General features: G+C 37.8%; 1 protein-coding gene across 2 annotated transcripts in view; it reads left to right on the top strand.

The window, feature by feature from the left end:
* MYT1L (myelin transcription factor 1-like) overlaps positions 1-25,270 on the top strand; it is a 314,263-nt gene that overhangs the window by 245,404 nt on the left and 43,589 nt on the right. For both annotated transcript variants that reach the window (XM_009887921.1, XM_009887922.1), the window contains 4 exons: positions 3,136-3,383; positions 5,729-5,965; positions 7,689-7,810; positions 8,733-8,801. In XM_009887921.1, the coding sequence (XP_009886223.1) occupies positions 3,136-3,383; positions 5,729-5,965; positions 7,689-7,810; positions 8,733-8,801 (676 nt within the window). The remainder of the gene's footprint in view (positions 1-3,135; positions 3,384-5,728; positions 5,966-7,688; positions 7,811-8,732; positions 8,802-25,270) is intronic.

The raw sequence follows: 25,270 nt of genomic DNA, 5'->3' as shown, positions 1-25,270 counted from the left end.
TGGCAGGAGGTCCTCTCATTCCACCAGTAGTCCTGGGTCCTTCCATTAAAACACTGAGAAAATGTTAGGAGTAGGATTCTTCTGATGATATCTAGACTTTTATAATGTTAGCACCTATATCTGAGCTCATCACCCCTTTCAGATTCAAGGAGAAAGATAGACACTTCTCTGATTCAATTCATCTCCTCCTGAAGTAGTTATTTAAAACTGGTCAGGTGAATCATTGCCTGAAAGTTCCTATTTTTTTCCACTGCATGTATAGGAAGCCTATAATGACTAGGTCAGATACCTGAAGTTAGGTGAGATGAGTCTCTTATTGTGCAAGTCAGAAAAAGTGTTGAAACTGTAATTAATTTACGTAACTCAATGAGTATTTTGGCAATACTGGGGATGAAGGTGTCTGGGCAGAATTTAATTCCACTCCAAATATCTTCCTTTGGTCCTTGACGTTGTTGGGATCTCTCCTACTCCTTCGTTGTTAATTAACAAGAGGAGCCTGTAGACTTTGAGAGGTTCTTTGTAATCCCCAGCCACGTCTGATGGAAGGACATTTAGGGTATGCAGCTGGTTAGACCTGTGTCTGTTATTTAATGGGAAAGGTGTTCTCCACGTTTGGTTTCACTCTGGATCACGAAGTGTAGGTGGACTGCAGGGCTTCCAAAACCCGGTGCAACAGGGTTGGGTGATGTATCAAGCAGAATTATCCAGTATTGAAACAACGCAGCTTTCCCTTCATTAGAGATCAACTTGATTTAGTTTATTATAAATTGATGATCTTTGTTTCTTGTGAAAAGCTAATGTGAAATGAACAGTCTTAGTTATGTGACTCATCTTAAAATGTACAGCTACAATAAAGTTAAAATAACCACGGCCATTTCTCTCTAAGTGAGTTTTGCTAAAATTATTGGTAATCTAAAAGCTAATAATTGCATAGCATGCTTATAGCACTTCACATCTTAAAAGTGTTTTGCAAGTGAATCACAACACAACTAAATTTTAGAAGCAACTTTCTATTTATAGGGAAAATGAGGGATAATATAGTTTGTCCAAGGCCACAGAGGAGTCCATATCAGAGCCTGCATGAGTTTCTGATGGTTAGTCCAATGTATACACTGCCTCTTTCACTCCCTTTCTATAGCACACGTTCTCCTATATATAATTTCCCATGTAGTATGTCTCTTATGTCTTTCTAAATGTGACCTGCTATAACAAGACTAACATTTTTTGCAAGTGACAGAAGTCTTATTTGTTCATACGAATTTTGAAAGATATTTCTAATTTGACAAGTTCAGTGGTACAGGGTGCTTGCTGTGTTAACACAGTAGAAACTGAATTATTCAATTATTTGCTTCCTTAAGTATAGGAAAATTCTTGTGTGTCTTGGATACTGTTACAAACTAACAATGGATAAATGCTGAATTTTTAATGACCACCACTGACTACTATATTAATAATGAAACTCTTGAGAAATAGTTCACAGGTTTATTATTAGTGGATACCCTGCTAGAGTAGTGCTACTATGTGTTCAAAACAAAGAAATGTGATGAATGTTTAGCATTCACTTCATTTAAAAAAAAAATCACACCCTGTGCATTATGTGGCTTTCCTGAGAAAACTCCATCTGTTATGAATTAAGTAAAACACTATTTCCCTTTCAGTAAAAATAATGCCACGATTTTTTTTTCAGTTTGTTAGAGAAAGGAGGATGACATAAGCTCTAGCAGAGATATTTTCCTTTCAGATTCTTCCTTTGAACCCTGCCTGCCTACCAAAGCAGCCTGTGGTTCACAAATGGGCTGTGCTCATGGGAGCAGATTATTATATGTATGTCTGCTCAGACAAATACACCTGAAGAGTCTGGCATTTAAATGGAGCCCATCACGGAAGAGCTCTAGCTAGGCCCTGACCTTTTTTGTATAGCTCTCTAATCAGCATGCTACTTGGTTATTGTTATACGGTGCTATATGGCATGATCTCTGCAGTATACATTTCCATCTTAAGGGGAAGTAGTCGCTGCAGTATGCATGTATGTATCCTCTGACCTTGACTTTCATTTTTTTAATGAAAATTCATAAACTTTTAGATTTAGGAGACGAGCTGACACTTGTCTTGCATTTTACATAAACACTTTTAGAACAGTTTATTTGGGAAGAGGGTTGGAGAAAGAAGTGGGCTAATAGTGCTGGTTTGCATTATTACTATAATACTTTTGGCTGCAAGGAGCGTTTCCTAAAAGCAGCACCAGTGCTGCATTGTATTTAGATAGGCTGAACGTGAGGTCCGTCGGTGCCTTAGCTCTTCTGTGACCGCTCACAGCTTCTGTCGGTCAGAGTACAGCTGAGCGCCGCTGTCCTCGACTCGAGCAGCAACGGGTATCTTTGGTCCTTACCGGTTTTGTGGTGAGTTGGAGGTGCTCAGGTTGTTTGCAGGTGGGGACGCGTCGCTTATATCTGTTTCCATTTATACAGCCACTGCTTCTACCTTTGCGCAAGCCATGGTAGAACTCACCTGTGCCCACCACCTTTCTTACTGCATCATGTTCCTCTCCTTTCTGATGGCCAGTGTCGTAATATTTGCCTGTGATGTAGGAAGAAGGAACCTTTTAGGAAGCGGGGGGTGTTTGAGGACGTATGGGTAGCACCGTGGCTCAGAGACCCAACCCGTCAGCCTTACCGTGGGCTTGATCTCCGGCAGCTGTGGGGAGTCTAGGCCTCAAGTTAACAGTTTGCTCATGTAAATATGAAAAGGTCCCCTAGTGTTATGTTGCCCCTCATAAATAAAAAGGAATGAGCCGAGCAGATCCTACCTCCTGTCTGACTATATATGTGGGGTAAAAGCAGTGTTTCTGTGTTTTTATTGTTTTCTAAATCCAGCCTGTTTGTCAGAACGATTCACGGTCATGTCATGCAGATATTTACAGGAGGTTATTTCATATGAACTCACATATGTAGCACATAAAAGTCACAGACAGAAATCAAGAAATACAGCCATCATTCTTATTGCCAGCTTTATTTTTTTTTTTTGCATTGGTTACTGTTGCTCATTATAAATTTCACCTCCAGCAGTTTGTTTTTCTCTTCACTTATGCAGAATGCTCCTTCTTTTGAGTCATCCTTGTCATATTTCTTCCCACAGCTAAACGCTACTGTAAGAATTCAAGTCCAACCAGCAGCACAACAAGCAGTTATGCCCCTAGCAGCAGCAGCAATATGAGTTGTGGTGGAGGCAGCAGTGCCAGCAGTACCTGCAGCAAGAGCAGCTTTGACTATACTCATGACATGGAGGCAGCGCACATGGCTGCTACTGCTATTCTGAATCTCTCCACTCGCTGCAGGGAGATGCCTCAGAACCTCTCCACTAAGCCTCAGGATCTCTGTGCGAGGGTAAAAATTAGTAATTCTGTTTGTTGATGAAGGTTTCTCTTTACTGCACTTGCTCTGTGGCCCTGATAGATAGAGGAATAGCTTTAATACATCCTGCTGTGTTGTTTTTTTTTTCTCCACCCCCCCCAATTAACAATCTGGTGGCTCTGCTAAAGCAGGGAGGGGAAAAAAAAAAAAAAGAAAGATGCAAAATGCTCACAAGTATCTCAGGAAATCCAGATCGGTATATGAACTGGTGATACTGATAGCATGCACTCCTTTTTTGAATTTGTCTCTTACTAGTGAGATCTATGATTATTAAAGATGTTTGGAATGCTCAAGTGGTATTAATTGCACTACTGATTATTTTACTAAGCACATTCTGATTCATACATTTTGTGAAAGGATTAAGGTTTAACAATGTATTTTCATTTAAAAGTCACAAATGGGACCTAAGGTTGTAAGATCCAATACAAAGAAATCAATGTTACTTGTCTGTTAGAATTTCTGCCTGTTTGTGATATCACAGTTCTTAAGTCACTGCATAATACATTTGAAATGAACAAATCCTCCAGTACAGGTGATTTTAAATGTGCTTAACAGTAATGCAGGGTCACTGATGTTCTGTATGTTCACAAAGCCTAGGTATATTATGAAATGGCTGTACAGATACAAATAAAAGCTTTTGGTTTTAAGCTTTCTATATTAAGAAAAACAGTGCACTATTAACAGTCATTAAAGATTTAACCAAAGATATTTTTTTTAAATATAAACATTAAGTTTTGAATCTAATAGCTGTTAAGAAATGAGTATTTAATACGTACCAGCAGTCAGTATGGTGTTACCTATAGGAGACCACTAGATGGCTAAGTAGCCAGATGCAGTGCAGAGGAAACATTTTTATTGTGCTTATAGAAGAGCTTTAGAGCTGGCAGACATGTTCTGTTCTTCTACAAATAGACAAACGTTTTCTTCCCCTAATCGTGTAAAGCCCCTTGATCATTTATAACAAACTAAACCTGTAGCAGTAGGTATTAACTAATAATCATGATTTAAGCCAGAACGGCTGGTGACTTTGTTTTCAAATGCTGCTTTTTATATTAATTTCTTTAATACTGTTCAAGAGGGAAGTCTCTTTCTGGCGTGTAAATAAATGCAGTTGATCTCTATATCAACACGATGGAAAAAGTTGGGATTCACTGCTAAAAATACTCTCTCAAAACCTGAAGGGGCCTCTTTCCTAATGTGTCACCCTATATTGAGACTGAAGGAATGAATCTGAGAGATAAACAACTATTTTCTAAATTAAATTAGCAGGATAGCGGCAATTAGATATATGCTCTGACAAAAGGCAGTAATTCAGAAAGAGAGATTTGCATTCACAGTGCTTTTCTGCAGCTCTGTTGTTACTCCAGAGGACAGAAAGTCATCAGACATACGAGGACTCAGTCGCATTCACGTTAGTTTTGGAACCAAATTTCTTGTGAAGCATTTCATTTTTGAAGATATGAGGGATTCTCTGTGGGCATTTTTATTTTATCTGTCCTTAGTTTTTCTAAATTTTAAAATTTGTCTTAATTTTAAGATGTCTTATTTCTCCTCATCTAATACAACAGACAACCCTTTTTTGTTTCTATAAGTGTCAGAGCCCAAACTCACCCTATTTCTCACAGTACCTCAGCCACCGCAGTAATTGGCACAACTATTCCACTACCTAAATTTATTGATTATAAAGACAGATACCTAAAATGTTAATACATTAACATCTGCAGGGAAGGAACTGTGAAATTTGAATGTTTTTCCTCATTGGCAAATGGTATCCAAAAGGACTTGTTTTGGTACCCTACCTCCCTGTTTAATTTTCTGACATCTATTCAAGCATTGACTGGTAAAGTTAAATAAACAAAGAAAGAAAGATTATTTGATGCTAGCTGGTTTTTGTTACTCTAATCATCCAGATAGATGTCAGGACTGGAAACAAGAATTATGCAGATGTTACCTCATAGATACTCACCTGTCACAGAATAAATCAAGAGCATAAAGACGAAGACAAGAAAATACCTTTAGAGATTTCTCCTTTTCATTCCAGATTTTGCACCTGTGTGCTGGCTGGCAGGAGGGGTAATGAAGGCTCTCCCCTCTTCCTCCAAACATCAGATTAGCCATTCAGGAAGAAATCTACTTTAACAGCATTAATGTTGTGTAACAGCATCATGCTATGTGTGGGAGGGGGCTCAATGCTTACAATCTATACAGGAATGGAAAAGCATTTTATCATTCTGCTAGGCAATCAGATTGAAGAACACAGAGAGGTAACAGTTTGCTAGTGTGAAGCCGCATTAACAGTATTTTTCTTATTTTGACAGAATCCTGATATGGAAGTCGATGAAAATGGGACGTTGGATCTGAGCATGAACAAGCAGAGACAGCGAGATGGTTGCTGTACCATTTTGACACCACTGGAGCCAATGTCCCCGCAACGGCAAGCAGTGATGAATAACCGGTGTTACCAACTGAACGAGGGTGACTGCTGGGACTTGCCAGTGGACTACACTAAAATGAAGCCCAGTAGGATAGATGAAGATGATTCCAAAGAGATTAATGTATGTCTTTTTCATCTATTAGTTCTCGTTGCAATCTAATTTTGGTAATTCGTTACATTTCTGAAATTTGGAGTGAAAGAGGAAACAAAATTAATACGTGATAAAAATGGTGGTTTTCTACAAAAAGGACTTTCTGCTGGTTAATCCTTAGGACTGTATCATGCTGGCACACGTCTGATCTGTGACTAAGTTCCATAAGACAACATTTGAACCATGGATGTGAATCATATTTTCTAACACCATTATCTTGTTAACAAATATTTTCTGCAGTAAAGACGTTTCGCTATATCCAGATTACATTACTCTGTCTAAGCAAGTTGCCATAACTGTGCAATACTGGGATAATCAGCTCTCAGGACAAGATATTCTCCTGAATTTGAAAGCCATAAACGATGTGCTGAGTATTTGAAAGCATGAATTACTTAGAAATCAGTTTAAACAAAAGCAGCAGAGTATAATGTAAGCTTTCAACTATTTCAGCTAATCTGCTTCTAGATTACTTACACGCTTCTGATAGCTCTGTGTGTGAAAGGGCCTGTATTAATGAAATACTTTGATTAAATAATACAAAGAAATAAGTATTACTTTTCAATTCATAATACCAAGACAACAACAAAGCCCTTTAAACAGGAGAGGCAAATAAAGAAAAAATGTTAGTGAATTTATTTTACTTTTCAAAACTTAGACCAGGCAGGACACTGAAGAGGTCTGCTGGCAAGTTTTAATGCCACTGCTTTGGTTCATCAGGTTTCAGCCTTATCCACTGTGTAGTTTACAATGCTACACTCAATGCAATTTCGCCATTTTGAGAATTTTAGAGATTGTTCTCGGATTTTTCTTGGTTTATAACAGAAAATTAGTCTAGTCATTTATGTGTAGCGCATTTCTTGCCAATTTTAATTAAAACTGAAAACTATTTTCAGTAACTTTGAAACATATAACAAAGTGGCTTTTTCACTAGATACACTGAATGCATTTTAGCTCTGGCGTTAATTACAACTTTGCTATTAATTTCACTGCAGTTAGGAGGAAATCTGTCACTATCATGGAAATGTGAGGTAAAACAGAGAGCATAGCATGTTTTTTTCAGAGTAAGCAGAACTTCCTATTTCTACTGTGGTGTTCATAGCACCATCTGCAGGAATCGCTAAATCAATGCATTCACCCGCTTCCTGAAATAGATGATTTTGGATTTCTGAATGCATCAGGAAAGTTAATTATAAATTATATAATTATATTTCGCCAGACAGATCCATTGAGGTTTGCCCCAGATTGAGATTCTGTGTGTAGATGTTGAGATCGCTCCTGTTTCATCTTTGAGATGTTCTAAACAGATGTTACTTAAGATGGCTCTTTGATGCTTAAGATACTGTATTTAGTCATCTTTTTTCCCTTGCCTGTGTTTTGCTGTGACTTTAGAAAAAAGTACTGATTCTTTTAAAGCAAAATAATGCAACAGCTATAGGAAAAGCTGTGTTTTGCCCTTTTATTTTTCTTTCCTGATTGAATAACCTGTATACACCACTTACTATGAAATTATCATCAAAATACCCCAATATTATTTAAAGGTTTAATAAGTGAAGGAATATAAAATAATTTCATTAAATTTCTCTGCCAGAATAGGATAAAAAAGGGGATAGCATCTGATGACTCTGCTTTGCATCATTCTGTGTAAGTTGTAACCTCACCTAACTGAAACTAATGCTTATATATTTGCCTGTAGCCAGAAGATTTGGATCCTTTCCAAGAGGCGCTTGAAGAAAGAAGGTATCCTGGTGAAGTTACAATCCCAAGTCCTAAACCCAAATACCCTCAATGCAAAGAGAGCAAAAAGGATTTAATAACGTAAGCATAATGTGAGGTGAAATTATTTTTCTCCTTTTAACCTTTTCTCTCTTTGTCTTTTTTTAAACAAACGAGTACATATACGCCTTGCAGTATGAGCATGCAACATTTGCAGCATATAAATGTTTCAAACTGCCAGTTAAGTAAAGTGATAAGCTAATGTGTATTTGCTTGTTCTTAATGATGCTATATTGTATTGAGACGCCATTTTCATTTAAACCTGTTCATTTTGCAGCTTTTCGATTAGGATGCTTAAAACCCCTTGCAGTCATTGCAGCTAAACTGGAAACAATGAAACTTTTAAAAGTTTTTTTTTAAACATACTTACTATTTTGGCTGTTTTTGTTTTTGTTTGGTGGCAGATGTCCAACACCAGGGTGTGATGGGAGTGGTCATGTGACTGGTAATTACGCCTCACATAGAAGGTGTGACTTCATTTTTTTCATGGTGGATTCTGTCTTTTCAATTTATTGTTTTCAGCTTACCTCAACAATGCTGTCAAAGTAAAACGTTGAACTATGTGTTAACCCTTTGAGTAATATATGTTGATCTTAAAAGCATGCTAATTTGTGTGTCGTATAAACGTCTTTTATTTTTAAATAGACTACTAAAATTTCCAAAGTATTCTTAAGCATTTAAGTAGTTAACCCAGGAATCTCAAATATTTTTTGTTACACTTTACTAGTTCATAGAGAAACAAACAAACAAAAAGAACATTTACAGTATGTAATTTTGGAAGTAATGTTGATACCTAAATATATTCAGAGGGTTAACTATATTACAAAATTCAATATTACAGCACTTGCCCCATCGCTTTTCTGCATTACAAACTTTTACTTTTTAATTTTTATGTTGTGTTTGTTTGGGAGCGTTCAGTTAGTAAAAAGATTAACTTACTTGTATGTCCTGCCATGTCTTACAGTTTATCTGGCTGTCCCTTGGCTGACAAAAGCATTCGAAGTATGCTGGCCACAAGCTCACAAGAACTCAAGTAAGATATAAAGAACAAATATTTTCTTTATAGATATTTATTTGACTGCAAATTGTGTATAGTTGTATCAGAAATTAGGAACACTGTCTGGAAAGCTGCTGCAGAAGGGGCTGATCCTGCTTGGAACATGTGCTGATATCTCTAGAAATTCCATACAGGCTGGTTCTATACATAAGTCTGTTGATGTAATATTTCCTTTTGTGTGTTCATTAGGTGATAGGGATGGACAAAATTCAGAACTTCTGGAATTCCATCTAAATGTTTCAATTCCTATTCAATTTTTTCTGAGCGTTTGAGTTTTTACTAGTTAGAACAGAAAATTCTCATGCGATTAGACTGATGAAATACTTCTGATTACACAACCAGTAAAGTGCTGTAGCTTCTCAGACATAGATTGGAGGGAAGAGAAAACAATTTGTTTATCCCTAATGCTTGCATAATTTTCCCCAGGTTTATATCACTGTTATCAGCTTAATGCATTTTCTCATTTGACTATGCTTTTTAGAGTTTACTTAGTTATTCCCCTACTTAAAATGCATTCTTTACAATTCCTTTCAGTTCTGTGGAGTGACAATTGTGAGCAATGAAAGTTAGAGAATCGTGAGACTTAGCTTTGATCTGTCTTCTTGCACCATATGCTCGACTGCAACTGTGTGTGTGGAAGAACTATAGCATTTGTTAGTGCTATGAGACAGTGGTACTCCTGAGTTGGTGCTATGGTTAATGTAGAAAGGTGTTCACAAGTAACAAGGAAAATTTGGGTAGGGAAAGTATGAATGGATCGCTTATGCTGCCATGCTAAGCAGTATTCTTTCTTCACCACACAAGTGCCTTAAATAGCATTTCTTGAGTTCAGTACATACCTTGATGAAAAAAACCTTGATGTAAAGCATGGGAAAAATAAGAAAGCAAGCATGAGAAAGCTGCTAAAGTAAGATTGCTCTCTCGTCTTAGCTAATCTAGTCACTAGATGCGAAAAACAGGTACAAAATTTACAATTTATTTCTTCCCACCCAATCAAAAACAATGTTTTGAAACTGTCAGTTTAAATCATGCTGGTATCTGCTGCTAGAAGGCTATGTGATATGCTAGGGGAAAGGATGTAAATGAGATCAGGAAAAACATGTAAGTATAAGCAGAGTAAGACATGGGCGTGTAAACCCAGAGAAACTCAGACTTGGACCTGGATTTTGGGTTGGGATGGGTCAAGTGGTAGATGTTTGAGGAAATGTAATTACATAAACAAAACACAGACAAGACTCTTGGGGCAGCATGAATAATACTTTAAGCACATACGTTGCTGCTGTAACTCTTTATAAAGTTTCCACTTGTGTTAGGAAAGTGTTACTGAATTACCCTATCTCCTCTGCCTTTCTCAAGCCTCTGCAGTCAAGCCTACCTAATAGATACCAGGAAGAAAAAAAATCACTTAAGCTTGAGACTACACTCCTGTCTCATGCCATTCTCTCTGCCGATTTCAAGTTTTGCCCAAGCAAAGAAAACAAGATTAAGTCATATTTAAAGTTATATTTTAGGTTTAGCATCTATTATTTACTTAGAATTTAGCATGAGTGATTTATTTAGCAGTTATCATAATACCTGTTGAACACATAAAAACTCTGTTAAGTGAATTCAAAAGCTAGGAAATGCCAGAATTTTAAGCAGGCTGACTTAACTGAGTTCTCTGTTGCATTTTCATTACAAGGCAATCCTTCATTTTCTGATCACATATTTTTCCATAGGATAAAAAAGTAATTCATTGCACAGGGCAGACAGTAATCACTGCATAAGCAGCTAATGAATTTCTTCTGTTTTCCTCATTATCCCATGTGTGGCCCTGTCTGCTATTCACTGCACTTTTCTCAGACTGTACTCTCGGGATGTAACTACTAATTCACTCACATATTTGTCACTAACATTGCATCGGAGTATTTCCTAATTAATTTATCTTGCTTATAAATAAATTAATTTATTTTTATTTACACTGAAGTAAGTCAAGTTTGGTATTATCCCCATTTTAAAGCCAGAAAACTTAAGCATGTAATTTCAATTGCTGTTTTGAGTCTTCAAGGACTCACTTTGTCAGAATTCTTCACACTGTAGAGAACTGTGTATGTTCAAAGCGAAGTACCTATTGAATTTGCTTGGAGCTGTGTGCGTTCAGCAGTTCTACACGATGAGTGACTGACCATTTGTGAAAAGAGATGAACTCTACAGAAAAGCAGGATACAGTCCAGTCATCCAGAGAAGCGATGGGACTGTCCTTTCTCCTTCCCCCCAAACTCTGATCAGTCCCAGCTTCCACTTGGTCCATTCACTTTGTCCTGTTTTCCCTCATCATTTTTTCTACGTTGCTCCCTGTCTCAAGCTCCTTGTCTAATCAGCCCATCTCCTGCCTGCATCACATTTATACTTTTATTGTCCTCTAACTCTTAGCCATCCTGCTGACTTTGGTACAGAGACAAACAAAGCATCTTTGCATTTCTCACACATATTCGAAAGCAGGGAAGTAGGAGTCCTATGGATGGCAGTGTCCTTTTTACATCTCTCATTTATGCTCTTGTTCTCTGCCTAAGATGGAAGAAGATGTGATCATGTAAATGATAATGCATATGCACAAAACAGCTAAACCAAAGCTACATAAGTGATTTTGATTTTGGAATTTTTAAACTGTGAAGTACTTAGTTTACATCTGTTATATTTCTGTGTGTGAGGTTTGGGGGTATAATTCCCTTGCTTTTGAAAAGAGCAAGCTGAAAAGAAGCAGAAATTCCATAGTGTGGGATCCTACTGGCTCTCTGTCAGGCCACCAGCCACCGTGGGGACTTTTGATATCCACTGTATAGGTCACCTGAACTACTGTGGTAGCAAACAGCAGTAGAAGGTATAACACTCTGCATGGACTGGCACCAGGAGGAGGTGGGGAACATTGCTGGTGTGTTTCATACATATTTGCTGACAGCAGAATAGTGAGAATCAGTAACCTTGGCTCCTGCCCTAGGCTGTAGAGAGAAATGTATACGCATTTTTTGCCTATATCCCAAGCTGAGATCCCTTCTGTCCTGTCCCTTTCAGTCTGTACCGTTCCCATCTCTTCTTCATCTTTTATTCTGTGTTCCAGTTTTCAGTGTAATTGTTTCCAGTCATCCATAAAGACTTCAACCTCTGTAAAATTTCTGGCAAATAATTTTCTCATGCGTGAGGTACAGAGAACACTCGAGAGTGTGATAGAGGAATTGATAGTGCAGCATAGGGATTGTATTTCTGGACTGCATAGTTTGGAAAGATTTCATACTTTTATGGCTTTGCCATGCATAGCTTATGTAACAAATGTCATATATGTGCTGGTAAAGCCTTTATATCATATTTTACCAACCCATGATCTCCTTCTGAGCATTGTAGAACACACACAAGTTATGTATAATGCAGCTTCCTAACTGGAATTTTGCTAACACGCTGGTTCTTATGAAGTCCTAACTACAATGAAAAATAGCAGACACTTCAAATAATATTCATGAATGATATTATTCAGATAATATTCATAAAAAAATTTAATATGAGAATCTGAAAAGGTCAGAGAAAAGTTTATTTTGCTTAAGAGTTGTGCTCACTGTATTGCCTTTTGGTAGTTGTGGCTCCATAAATTCCATCACCTGCATTTCCTGGCTCCCAGAATAATAAAGCTGCACCTTTCAATTAAATTGCTCCAGGGTTGGCCTAATTATTCCTTACCACCCATGCTTCTCTTCTGTAAGGCTTCTCGCTCAGGTTTACTGTACAGATTGTACAATTCTCCCCTTTCACCCAAAGCCCAAGTGGAAACATGAGAGTCTTTATGCATAGTTTATCAGCAGACCAAAGCAGTTACACAGTCTGGTCAATGGTCTCCAAATAACAGAAGAATTTCTTCAGCTTTAATTCTCAGTTACTGCTGCTGGCAAAAAAAAGAGGTCAACAGCTTTAAGGGTCTCTGAAGAAATTAATATCTGGCAAGAATCCAAACTTTTCCAGCATTAATATTTGGGTTATAGTACTTGTGAAAAGCAACTAATTTTTAAAGGACCTAGGGACACTATATTGATGAGTAAACTTAACTATGGTGGGAAGGCAATTAACAGCCCACCCAGTGACCAATATTAAAATATTCATAAGTTAAATCCAGTTTAATCTTACCCAGAGGCTTTTCCTTATCAGTTTTCCTTATTTACTCCTTATCATAGGAAGTTTTTCTAATGGTTACTATTACTTCAAAACTGTAATCCCATTGTAGAATTATAAATACTATAAAAAAGCAACATTTTGAAGCACTTTTAATCTTACTCAAAATAAAATTAAAACCCCCTCAAAAATCAATTATTGTTTTTAAAAGGACACATTTTGATCATCAGTAAATCAATCCCAGCCAAAATGCAGCATACTGACTGAGAACATTTCTACTCTGTGTATTGCTGACATGGGATCCGGAGAACCTGGGTACAAGAGACTCCCAGGAAATGACAAACTTAGTTCTATTTAGTGCTACTTTGATGTTAAACTAATCATACTTTTTCAAAGGCCATAGTTAACTAAGTATTAGCTTGGTCTACCGTGGAACTGACTATCAAATTGTTAACATTTACCCTTGTTCCTTGGGTCAGTTTTCTGCTAGAAGATCCCATTGGTGCTTATATTAAAGAATCTGAACCTCACAAAGATTTGCAGTTCAACCAAGTACCTACAAGTGTGGATACTTATCTGATACTGCTGTAATATGCCCAGTCCTTCAATCCCAAAGCACCTGTGTCTCTATGTAGATTTTGCATGTCATTGCTTCCCGTAGTGGACATCTTTTGGTATTCACCTATGACATTTACAGGGACGAGTACAGTCTCATTTCCCTCTCTGCAATGAAGCCTGAGAGCTTTTCTTTTCCCTATCTCTTCTTTACTCAAAGCGAGGAGCTCGGTCTATTTCTGCACATTCTCCACAATGAAGTAACAGTTGGAATTTCTGTTCCTCCTCCTTCTTTCTGTATCACTCTGCCCTAATTTCCATGTTCTTGGTGGTCATCTTCTGCTCTTTCTCTTATCTTCTTTCTACCCTTGTCTCCCTATTCCCAGATGTGTCATCCTAGTAGTGTCTTTCATTCAGTTCAGATGGAAAGCTCTGAAGCATTCCATGTTAACCACAACTCTTCTAGGAAGAACACCTCCATGCAGTACTTTTTTTTTTTTTTTCTGGATAGAAGGATATCCTTAGCTCATACTTCTAGGGAATCTCTAATATTCGCTTTTTATTGGTGTAATTTACTGCAATTTGCTCAGCAAGAACTAGCAACTGAGAAGAAGGGATATCCTCCCAGAAATGGAGAAGCTTGTGTTGTATTTATTCTGATGAATGTATAAAATAAAATAGTACTGGAAAAAAAGTAGTATCTTCTTCCTTGCTTTAGTGATCATGCAAAAAATAGCCCTTCTCCAGAATAAAATTAAAAAATACAGAAACAAAAATTAACAGGCCATATTAGTAAAACACCACAGAAACATTCCACTCTTTAGACAGGTAACTAGATTGTTCTTGGACATTGATCAGTGCCTATACTCTTTAAACCTTGGTAGCTCTACCAATATACAGTCACTTTTTGTACTCAAACCAATTATTTCTGCAGAGATCTGTTTAGCTGCTGAAATGATTTCTCCATCTACATCCTGTCTTTGCCACTTGAGGTGTTTCTGATGTTCAGTGCCTGGGTGTACATTTGTTGCTTCATCTGCACAGGAGTATTATCCTTTGCCCTGCCCTGCCTTGCCTTGCCTTGCCTTGCCTTGCCTTGCCTTGCCTTCCCTTCCCTTCCCTTCCCTTCCCTTCCCTTCCCTTCCCTTCCCTTCCCTTCTCCTGCTGAGATTACATCTGTCCTTCTATAAGAACTCAGTAAGACTATGACCCATTATATAGTTTTCACTCACTTTTCTCTTAGAAAATTATTCTATATTGCAAAAGAATCATTTCCATTCTTCATAGCACTTTTTTACCCCTGTTGTTTATGTCTTTTTTTTTCCTTAAATGGGAAACATAATAGAAGTTGTCATTACAGTTTTTTCTTGAATACTGAGGTTGTTGAGCCTAGTAAGTAATCTTGTGTTACAATGAAATACTCCTTTGATGCTAAGTATGTATCCTTTGAATCTGCAGATACTTTTTTAAGTTCCTTGATGTTTTAGATAACTTTTATATAGAAAATGTGATTGCAAGGACCAGACATGATGTTATTTGGAGTAGTGTTAAAAATTACTAGAGTGAGTCATTTGTAAGTGATGGTGTTTTATTAACTTATCTGCAATATTACGGTAAAACAAACTGCGGTTTTTAATGTGTTATTAAATTGCAAGTTAGAGTGCAAGTCTAATTTAATTTATTAAAAACAAAACCAAGGAACATAGATCCCAATGTTAGTTCACCTGTAAGGAATAATCTTTCCCATTTTGTTCGACTAGATCCTTGGGCCAAGTGAAATTAGGAATCTCATGTGGTTTCAGTGGGTTTTTTTTGCATTTTTGTTTCCTGTATTTATTGCAGATTTCCACTTGGATACCTTATCTTTGATGGCAGCATGCATGCCTGGCCAGAACAGAACACCTTGGGCTCTGTTCCTGCACTTCTCAATACTCAAATGGGCACTGTAGGTTATACCTAGCATTTCCAACCTCATGTTGTGTGGTGTTATGATAATGTCCTTTGTATAGAAACCCATCATCTGCAGCAACCTCATCTCTGTAGTCGCAATAAGTTTTACATATGGAAGTGGCTGGGCTTATTTTTCTGTTAGAGTAACTCATTCAGACTCTGGTAAGGTTGAGTCATTCCATTATTCTCACTTAAGTTTGTCAACTTTTGTCTCTAAAATGGAAAATACTTCAGTTCTGTTCACATGAGACCCTCCATCATTGTTTTCATTACTGAGAGGCAGTCTTAAAAGCATGTACTCTCTAAAAAGCTCCTTAAAAGCCATCTGCATATCAGTACCTCTGATGCTGTGAAATGTTCCATGCAGGCACAAAATAGTTTGCATGAAGCAGCTTGCAGAATCAGGGCCTTAGTAAGTTTTCAATACCGTGAAATGCTCTGAAATTAGAGGCTTCATTTGCACAGTGGCATCTACAATACCCAAATAGTTTATGGCCTCTTTCTTTATCTACTTAATTGTTTGAAAGAAAAGATATTGATAGCTGTATTGTTTTACTGTTTGGATTTTAATGGTATTTAAAACCATTTGCTACTTAGTTATCACCCAAAATAGTCTCAATTCAGATGAACAATCACTGAATTAAGAGTAATTTCTTCAAAACAACCTGTGTGACTTAAGACTCTAAACTTTGTTTTCAGAAGGAATGTAAGTGCTGGGCATCCTTCTATATGCCTAACTTTGAAAGTGGAATTCAGTGTCTGCGATAACAACTTAGCCAGTTTTGAAATACAACGCTTACTTCCCAAGCTATTCACTAATCGCCAACTATTTCAGTGTGAATGTTTATTTGAAAGTTCATTTTAATTTTCAAAACTTTTCTCTTGTCAGCCATTCCAGTGCCATTCTGTGCAGTCCCTGAGCAGCTATTCTGAGCGGAGCACTTAATTGTAATTAATTATCAATGAATTCACTTAGTTATGTTAGCATTCCCAATGAATCTCTCTAAGGCCTTCTTGTCTTGGAGTCCTTTCATTTGTCCAGTTGCCTCTGCCTTCCTTGGGTTTGGTCATACTTCTTTGTCATTGAATGTGTCCTACATAATTAATCTCATTCAGCCTGGCATTTGCTCGTATTCAATTCAAGGGTCTTTTCTTTGGCACAATTTGGTTATTGTGCAAATTCCCATTGTGATGTTGGTCATTTTTGCTTCAAATCAACAGATCATAACCAATTTCTCATTCCATCCAGATCCGCAAAGATCTGCAACATGATGCTGTGGTATATCCCAAGTGCTGAGGCAATCCCCATGGGAAGTTGCATCAACTATACAGTGGCTAAAAGGCAAATTAAAAGTGCAATGTTTTGCACTTTCTGTGTTTGGTCAGACTTGCCAAAACCCTTTAATATATACCCCAAAACAAGAGTAATTTTGTCACTCAAAGTCCTAAATATGATTGTCTGGATCCTCAGTTGGTGTACATTAGCATAGCTCCATTGCCTTCAGCGGAGTTACGCTAAGTTACAACAGTGATGATCCGGGCAGATGCCCTCAGCTGTTCTCTTGGGTTAGCATTCATGTTTGATTGCCTTATTTAAGTCTTCTGAAGTTATAAAATTCCTTGCATTGTTTGGTTTCTTAGAATGGCCAATTGCTGACTTGATTACTTGGTGTCTGTATCTGCACAGTAACATCTGATTTTGCCATGCAGTTAAGTTCACCCCTTTATTTTTATCTCGGTGCTATTGGGACTTTATGTGGCACACATTTTTTGCAGCACTGTAGTCTCTCTATCAATGTTTTATATCTCTAAAATATCCCATATCCTTCATAAACACCTCATCATAATCTTCTTTTACAATATTTTTTGTATTCCCAGTAAGTGAAATTTACATTTGCTCATTTGCATGTAAAAACTGCTCTTCTGCCCTAACACACACAGAATTTCCACTGCTTCAAAGTCTGCTGGTTTCTCTCCCTTCTACAGATAACAACTTTGTGCTCTTTCAGCATGGGCTCATTTCGTGTACACTGTGTGAAACAACCTTAGATTTTGAGGAGTATTTTAACACTGGCCATCATTAATTATTTTTGTATGTTTGACTGTGCTTACACTGCGCTCAGCTCCAGCAGTATCTATTTTCTGTAATAAATAAGAGGCAGAGGAGTACTGCAGGATAAGCACATTAGTATTGTCATCTATTCTTTTTTGGACTGTGGAAAAAAGGAAAAAAATGACAGACCATTGAAAAAATTAAATCTAAATAAATTATATTTAAGATGCGGTTTCCAGAATTATACTATTTACATAGATCCATTAAAATGATCAGCTGTAAAGTAGTCAATCAGAGTGATATTTAAAATGCCATTTTCAGGCTTCAGAGTTAACAGTACGCGGAGATGAACAGAATCTAGTTTCCAAATTTTCAAACTGCAAATTAATGGGGACATCATTATGAAAGCATATGATCAGCTTAAAAGAGCTATAAATATAATTTATTCAAAAGAGATTAGATACTGGAGCACTTTTCTTCTGTAATAAGTAGGAAAGGAATCAAATCATGCAGATGCAGTTTATAAGAAAACCAAGTCATAGTCCTTCTTTTTTTTTTTTTTTTTTTTTTTTTTTACAGGTAGAGAACTATTTTGCTCCAGGCCAGTGAGTCTGGCACTTTTCTTGAACACATAATTCACACAAAAAGCATGCTAAAGCAGACTTAGTAGAAAATCACAACTTACTCACTTTGCCTGTAAAACTATAAGCTTATGGATTTTTTATTTCCGGGTATAAATTGATGATAGCTGAAAGAAATAAAACGACCCTGTGTTAAATGCGGTCTACTGAGTGCTGAATTCAGAGCTTAATAGGTAAATAACGTACAATTTACTTTTTGACTATATGATCTGAATCTATAATTCAGCCATGAGTTAGACATGATATTAAACAACAGATATAAAAATGAAAAAACATCTTGGTTATTTCTTACAAATATTTGTATATTTTTACTTTAAACACCAGGGTTATTCTTTAAAAGGGAGTGAATTCAGTGTATCTATTTTAACTTCTGTGTATTTCACAAATAAGTTTTAGTTTAAAAGCTGTAAATGTTGGATATGCTGGATAATGCAGAGGTAAATCACTGGTTTTGTTCCCTATGAATAAGAGTTAAAAACAAATTATGGGGAAAAAAAAGGAAATTATAAAAATTGATATGAAAAGAATTGAAGAATTAAAAAAAATAGATTATGGATTTCTCCTCAAGGCTTCTCCAGGAACCATTGTAAGTGGTGATTTGTTTTCCTCTGATGCACTAATCAAGAAACATCTGTCAGGAAAGCGTAAGTATGTTCCATAAGTATAGGTGTAATGGAGGAGGGGCAAGGGCCTTGTTTTTGAATAACACCTGATAAACCTATTGTGACTTCAGTGTGAAGAATCTGGAAGAATGGAATTATTAAGAAAATTGGGGTTTTCTTTATTTTTTTAAGCCAGATAAGGTTTAATCTTCAACATTCCCATTCACAGAAAAAGACCTTCACTGGTTCTAAGTCTTTCCTGAGACCTGATCCAAAGTCCTCTTAAGTCAATGGAAAACCATCCCACCATCTTTAGCTGGCTTTGGAACTGAGATTATGTTCTGTAACTGTCAAAAGCTTTCCCTAAGCAGCATGTTTTCAATGGAGTGACAATATTACAAGGCCAATTTCCACGCATAACCCTATGCCCAGAATTTGCACTCCTTATACTTAGTAAAACCATTTTCAGATTGATACTGTCATAGACAGTCCTATCATTACTCATTTTACAAGAAAAAGGTATTTTTAAAGTATTAATTAGTCAAATATCTGTAAGGAAGTTCTTTGTTTGACTTCTATTTAATACAATAAACCTCTGTAAATTAAAAATAAGTAATATTTAATGCATATGAGAGGTAATTGTCTACCAGTCTGTATGCAAAACTTGTATCCAGAATACAATGTTGTAACCATAGTTTACCTGATTTTAATTCCATTTTTACAAATTTTGGTGTTAACTCTACTAAACCTGGAGTAAATACTACTGACTCAAAGATGGATAATGAGGAAACATGTCAGGACCACATATCTCCAAAATTCTTGTGAATGTTAATGTACAACAGACCAAATGGGTTTTACATCTTCATATAAAGTCTTATATAGTCAAGAATGATCTCAAAAATAGTTTTATTCTATCTTAAAGTTTAAAAGTTGTTATTTAAAGGTAGTGGGCTTGTCTTTAAGGCTGGGGAAAACTTCTTTTTGTCTGGTCACGTCAATGGAAATACTTTCCATTCAACAGTAAAGTAAATGTAATGAATAAGATACTTAGCCAAAGGTTGTTTTTTTTTTTTTCTTATAAATTTCCCTCATCATAAAAAAAGGGAAATAAATATGGCAGTTTCTAAAAATACTGCCAATGGATTAAATTCTGTGCCAGAGATACAGTCCACACCAATGAGTACTGGGAAGGGGCAACCTATGGGAGACATTTCTGTAAGATGTAGTTTGCTGGATAACCTGTTCCACAGTCTTTCATTTGACCTTCCTGAGATGCTATATTCATCTTGAAAGTAGTGGTTTTCCTATGGCTGAATGGGTGTTAAGGCTGGAATTCTGCCTACTCCTAGTTCATGCCAGGAGGTTAATTGGATGCTCTTCTTCTTCCGTGTTCTGTATAGCTGACAACACAAACTCTGAGCTAATCAAAACAGAGGATTTGTGTTTCAGCTGTGTTCCTGCCTTGCATGTTATTCTCCCAAATCCTCGTCAGGGGGCATTTAATTAGCAGAAATATTTGTGAGGGCAGTGATTTTTAAAAAATATTTTGTCAGAGTTTGAGAACAGGATGTAAAAATTCACTGTGAAAATAGAAAGTCATGGTTCCTCTTCACCAGCCTGGAAAGAGAGAGGTATTACTCAGTGTTTAGATGAGATCTCTATCAATGCTAACCAAGTGAATTAGAAATCAGAGTAAGGAGCAGTAAATAGATGCTCAGGGATATTTGGCTATGAGCACACAAAAACAACAAGTGATTTTGGAAAAGAAGTGTATTGCTTTAAAAAAAAAAAATAAAACAGAGGGAAATCTTTTTCTTGTAAAAATCATTGAAGACAAAGTTGTTAGCCTCTCACTCAAGGCTGCTTTTTTAATTTTACAGTGTATGAGAGCTCTGAGCCCTAAGGTATAATAGAGCACGAGCGCTTTCTCTCTCTGCCTGCATTCCCGACCGCGAGCAAAGTATTTCTGGGCGAGCGAGCTGTTTTCTACTCTGCAGTATGTAGTTGCACAGAGCCATTGTGCTGCACAGCCATTTATCCCTGTTTGTAACCTCCGACCCCTCCAGCACTCCGCGCAGCTGTTTAGGAAACTATTCCTGCAGCTATTAGACTGCGAAATTAAAGTGGCTCTTTCATGAAATGTTTACGGTATAAACCAAGCTTGCACTGCCTAATCTTATGGGAGTTGCAGAAGGGGAAATTGTACAAAAGCGTAGGCTTTCTGCCTTTGTTAACTTTAAGGAGAAAGTAAGGAGGGCCAAAGTAAGAAAAGACACCAGAGCATATCCCGTGACAATAAAAAGCACAATTCATTTTCAAGTGCTCTACTTAATGATAACTTGGAACAATACCGTGAAGCTGGAATTATTACTTAAGTGCTGTTCAATACAGTCTCAGATTCCAGCACAAGAAGGAATGGTTTAGCTTGGAACAGTTTTAATGGTCTTATCAGAGCTTCCTGCCCTCACTGAAGGGATGTCTCCTTTGTTCACGTAATGTGCAAACTGCCTCATACTGTCTGACAGGTTAGGGTGAAATGGCACCAATTTCAGGTTATTGAATACTGTACTAAAAGCTCCATTGTTTCTTTTACTGCTACCCAGACAGCTGCAACATCCTTTCAGGAGGGACAGGAAACTCCAAAGCAAAGGTAGATGGATGCCTGGAGTAGAAAGTGAGAGCATTATCTCAGGCACACAGTCCCTCTCACTGATCGGAACGTTTGGTGTGATCCGCTTTATCTACCTCACTGAGAATTTCTGAGCATTCATTAGCTCTGCAAACTGGACTTTGAAGTCATCATTTTCAATTGTTGAAAGGAACATATACAAATACAAAGAAATATACAGATATTTTGAATATATACAACTATACGAAGAAGTTGGCTGATGGTTGAACTTGAACTATCAAGAAGGGACTGCAATCAAGCAGAATGATAGGTCTTTCTGGAAATAAGCCTATAAGGAAAGGCTGCATCTGTACTGCCAGTAGGAGGCCAAACGGTATGGTGTCTGATACAGCTTTTAAGACATATTACAGAATTATAAGAACATGTAGGTGGGGACCTCCAAATGTCCAAACTCCTGCTCAGACCAAGTACAGTTGGAGCAGGTTGCTCAGGACCTTGTTCAGTCAAGTTTTGATTATCTCTAAGGTCAGAGTTCCCACAACCCGCCCACAACCCGTTCCAGTGTTTGACCAGCCTGATGGTCAATTTTTTTCCCCTTTATAATGAATTGGGCTTTCCCATGGTGAACCTCATCCCCATTGCCTCTCATTCTTCAGCTGTGCAGCTCTGAGAAAACTTTTGCTATGCGTTCCCCACAGCACCCTGTTAGGTATTCGTAGACATCAACAAGATTGTTTCTTACGCCTCATAAGAATGAACAAGCCAGCTCTCTCAGTCTTGTATATCAAGTGCTCCAGGCCCACAACTATCCTGCAACGTCTTGCAGCAATGCAAACTTTCAGCTTAGTGTTTGTAGTTCTCAGAGCACTGGGAATAATACAAAAAATACTGTGCCCTCCTAAGCGTTACTTCATTAGGGCTGATTTCTCTGCCCACTGTCTGCCATCTGAGACTGCCTCAAGGCAGTAGGATGGAGTATTTGTAGGAGTGGGCATAGCTGTGGTCACGCCCAACCTGTCCTCCTTGCAGATAGGTTCTTGACTGGACTCGCCATAAGAATTTTTCCCTTCAGTGTTAATTAAGTCTTGCTTAAGATTGCAGGCCTGAGGTAAATTCAAGTAAATGGTGAGGTTAAACTTAAAAATCAGTGTAGATGCAGCATGAGTCTCAAGGCAACTGCACCAAAAATTAAAGCATGTCCGAGAATTGCTCAAAAATTAGTGTAAACTCACACAGAAAATCAGTTAACAAAGCTGGATTTCCCTTAGCTGTACTGTTCATTAGCCTTCTTACTAGACCAGACTGCCTCTCTCAGTCTGATATAATTCACACTCAGTATTTTCACATTTCCTCACTTGGGCTTCTGACAAATGTTTTTAGGCCTAGAGGGAAAAAGCTGCTTGTTTTCATGAAACAAAAACTGAAGGATTTTACTCTTTTGCTGTTGACTCTTCACCCCCAAAATAGAAAGTAGTATCTCTGCTTTATCTGTCTGGGAAAGTGAAACCCTTGAGAGTTTTCTTCCTTTATCCAAATGTTAACTTGTCTCTGTTATTGGATGACCCGTGTTTTCAGATGGAAACAAATATATTCAGAAGAGATTTAAAAGTCCGTCCAGTATAGGAACTTCATGGTACAACAGCACTTCTCAAGGTTGCTAATGGGCACAGTGCAGTGACTGCATATGGAACTCAGCCTTAAGATGCAATTAGTCACCTAAACACATTTTACACAGAACTATTGTGTTTACTTTATCTTACCTTTCTGAATGTGCACTGAAAATCATCTTTTTAATTGCTCTTTTGAAACAGCAGAATAAGAAACAAGCTATTAATACTGAAGAAAATTCCATCCCATTACGTTTTCTGTTATTTGGATTATTTTAATGGGGTTTTTTTGCAAGCGTCTGAGCCCTCATGCTGCCCGTGATATATTTCCTAGATAACTCAAAGGTGTTTACAGTCCTATTCATTTATGGCTTTGCCGTAATGCTAGACTTAGAGGACTCTCATTAGAGGCAGGACTCCTGCTTCTCTCTGTTAATTATACAGGGCTAGAAATATTACCACCTATTTTGTAGGCTTAGTCTTTCACACTAATATTTTATATATTATTTTGAAAGAGGACATATAAATTGGACTCCCTTCATGCTCTTATTCTTTCCATCCTTCCCACTCAGCCTCTCCTTTCCCCCTTACCTTTGATCCAACTGTCTCCGTTCCTGTGATCTTCTGGAGTCCTTCTCTTGTTCGAGTATTTGTGCGTGCACAAGTTGAACGCTTCTGTTCAAATGTAAAACAGACAAAAAGAATAGGTAAGGAATGGCTAATGCTGGGTTGTGCCCATTCTTTTCCCAGTGGCTTTAGTGGATTGTTAAGGATACATTATATGAAAGTTGTCAATTAGTTTCCTCGGCTTTTAGCAATCCTAATCTCATAGCATTTCTCAGCATTTCTTAAGGAGGTGCTGACCATTTTGAGTCTTCCAGATTTGTAGACGTTGAAGTCATCCTAAACCTCCAGGAAAGTCTCAGTAAGTGACAGATTCAAGGTCATACCGCTGTGCCCGCCAGACCCTTTTGTAATTGCTTCGCCTGGGAGAAGATATGCAAAGTACAAAAGAGCAGAGCATGGAAGAAGCAGCAACACAGAGACAACAATTTAAGAATTATGCTATTGATAATTTTATGGTGTTCAATGCAACCAGCAGGCTGCTGACCTAACCACAGTGTAAATCTCTTATGAGGGGAACACTTCCCTGCTTTGAAAAGTGCATTTTCAAAGAACTCAGCATTAATTTTAATTCAATTGTGTGCTAAAACTTCCATTTACATCATAAACAGAAAAGTTAGGCCAGTTGTAAGAGCTTTTGAAGACACCTTTTAAGGTGAAGAATACCAAAATGCTATACCTGTGCTACTGCCTTCAAGTGCTTCTCTTGGACCCATTTTCACGCCCAGGGAGCAAGAGAAATCATGTCACTGGCTGTTTTGCAAACCCAGACTGGACTGATCTTGCTGCATAGTGGCTGTGTGGTAGATATTGCTGAGAGGTTTAGTGGTTCCCGTTTTAATAGACCAACCAGGAATAGGACAGTCTTCTTCAGAAACAAATGTGTCTACCCAAAATTACTGAAAAAAGCCCATGTGGTTGGTTGTTTTTTTTCAAGCACGGGCTTGCAGCAATACTATTAGGAGGCAAACTCACTTTGCTCCTAGCTGTAAGGCATGTTCTTTTAAGGCTGTCTTCTCCTGCATTTTTCTCCATGCCTCGATCATTTTATGTTACTCCTTCCCTATAAAAACGAAGCTTTTTTCCAAAGGCTGAGGTGTTTGGAAATGAACATTTGGATTTGCATATGTTGGAACTGATTCATCCCTGGTGCCAGGAAGCGCTCTGTGCTGCGGGGAGGGGATCTGCAGCTGGCCGGTGCTGCCTCCAAGGCAGGCGATGCTGGCAGGAGAGAAAGCGTGGGCAAGGTGCCCAGGGAAGGAGCTGATTCACAGCTTCCCCCTGGCAGCTTCTGTGAACGGAGCACCCCCCGGGTAGCGCACAGAAGCTATTTCACATTAGGCACATACCATGCCTTTGGCAACTGGCACGTTAGGCGGTATATGCTGGTGCTAGATGTGAGAACAGCGGGCAGCCCGTCATGGCACTTGCTGCTGGGAAGCTGGGAAGTCCTGACTGCTAGCAGAACAGGCAGCATGCAGAGGTGGTTACTGAAAGCACAGGAATATTTTTTTTCTAAAGCGGTATAATTAATTTAAACGCATCGTGTGTATCTGTGCATTCGAGTGCACAGCAATATTTTAAATGCCAGCATGATGCATTTTGGTCTGCTTATTGGAAAATGGATTTCAGTGTAATTAAAAAACATAT

The sequence above is a fragment of the Charadrius vociferus genome, unplaced genomic scaffold, assembly GCF_000708025.1.
Source record: "Charadrius vociferus isolate BGI_N301 unplaced genomic scaffold, ASM70802v2 scaffold156, whole genome shotgun sequence".
Lineage (NCBI taxonomy): Eukaryota > Metazoa > Chordata > Aves > Charadriiformes > Charadriidae > Charadrius > Charadrius vociferus.
This window is presented reverse-complemented; position numbering and strand designations above follow the sequence as displayed.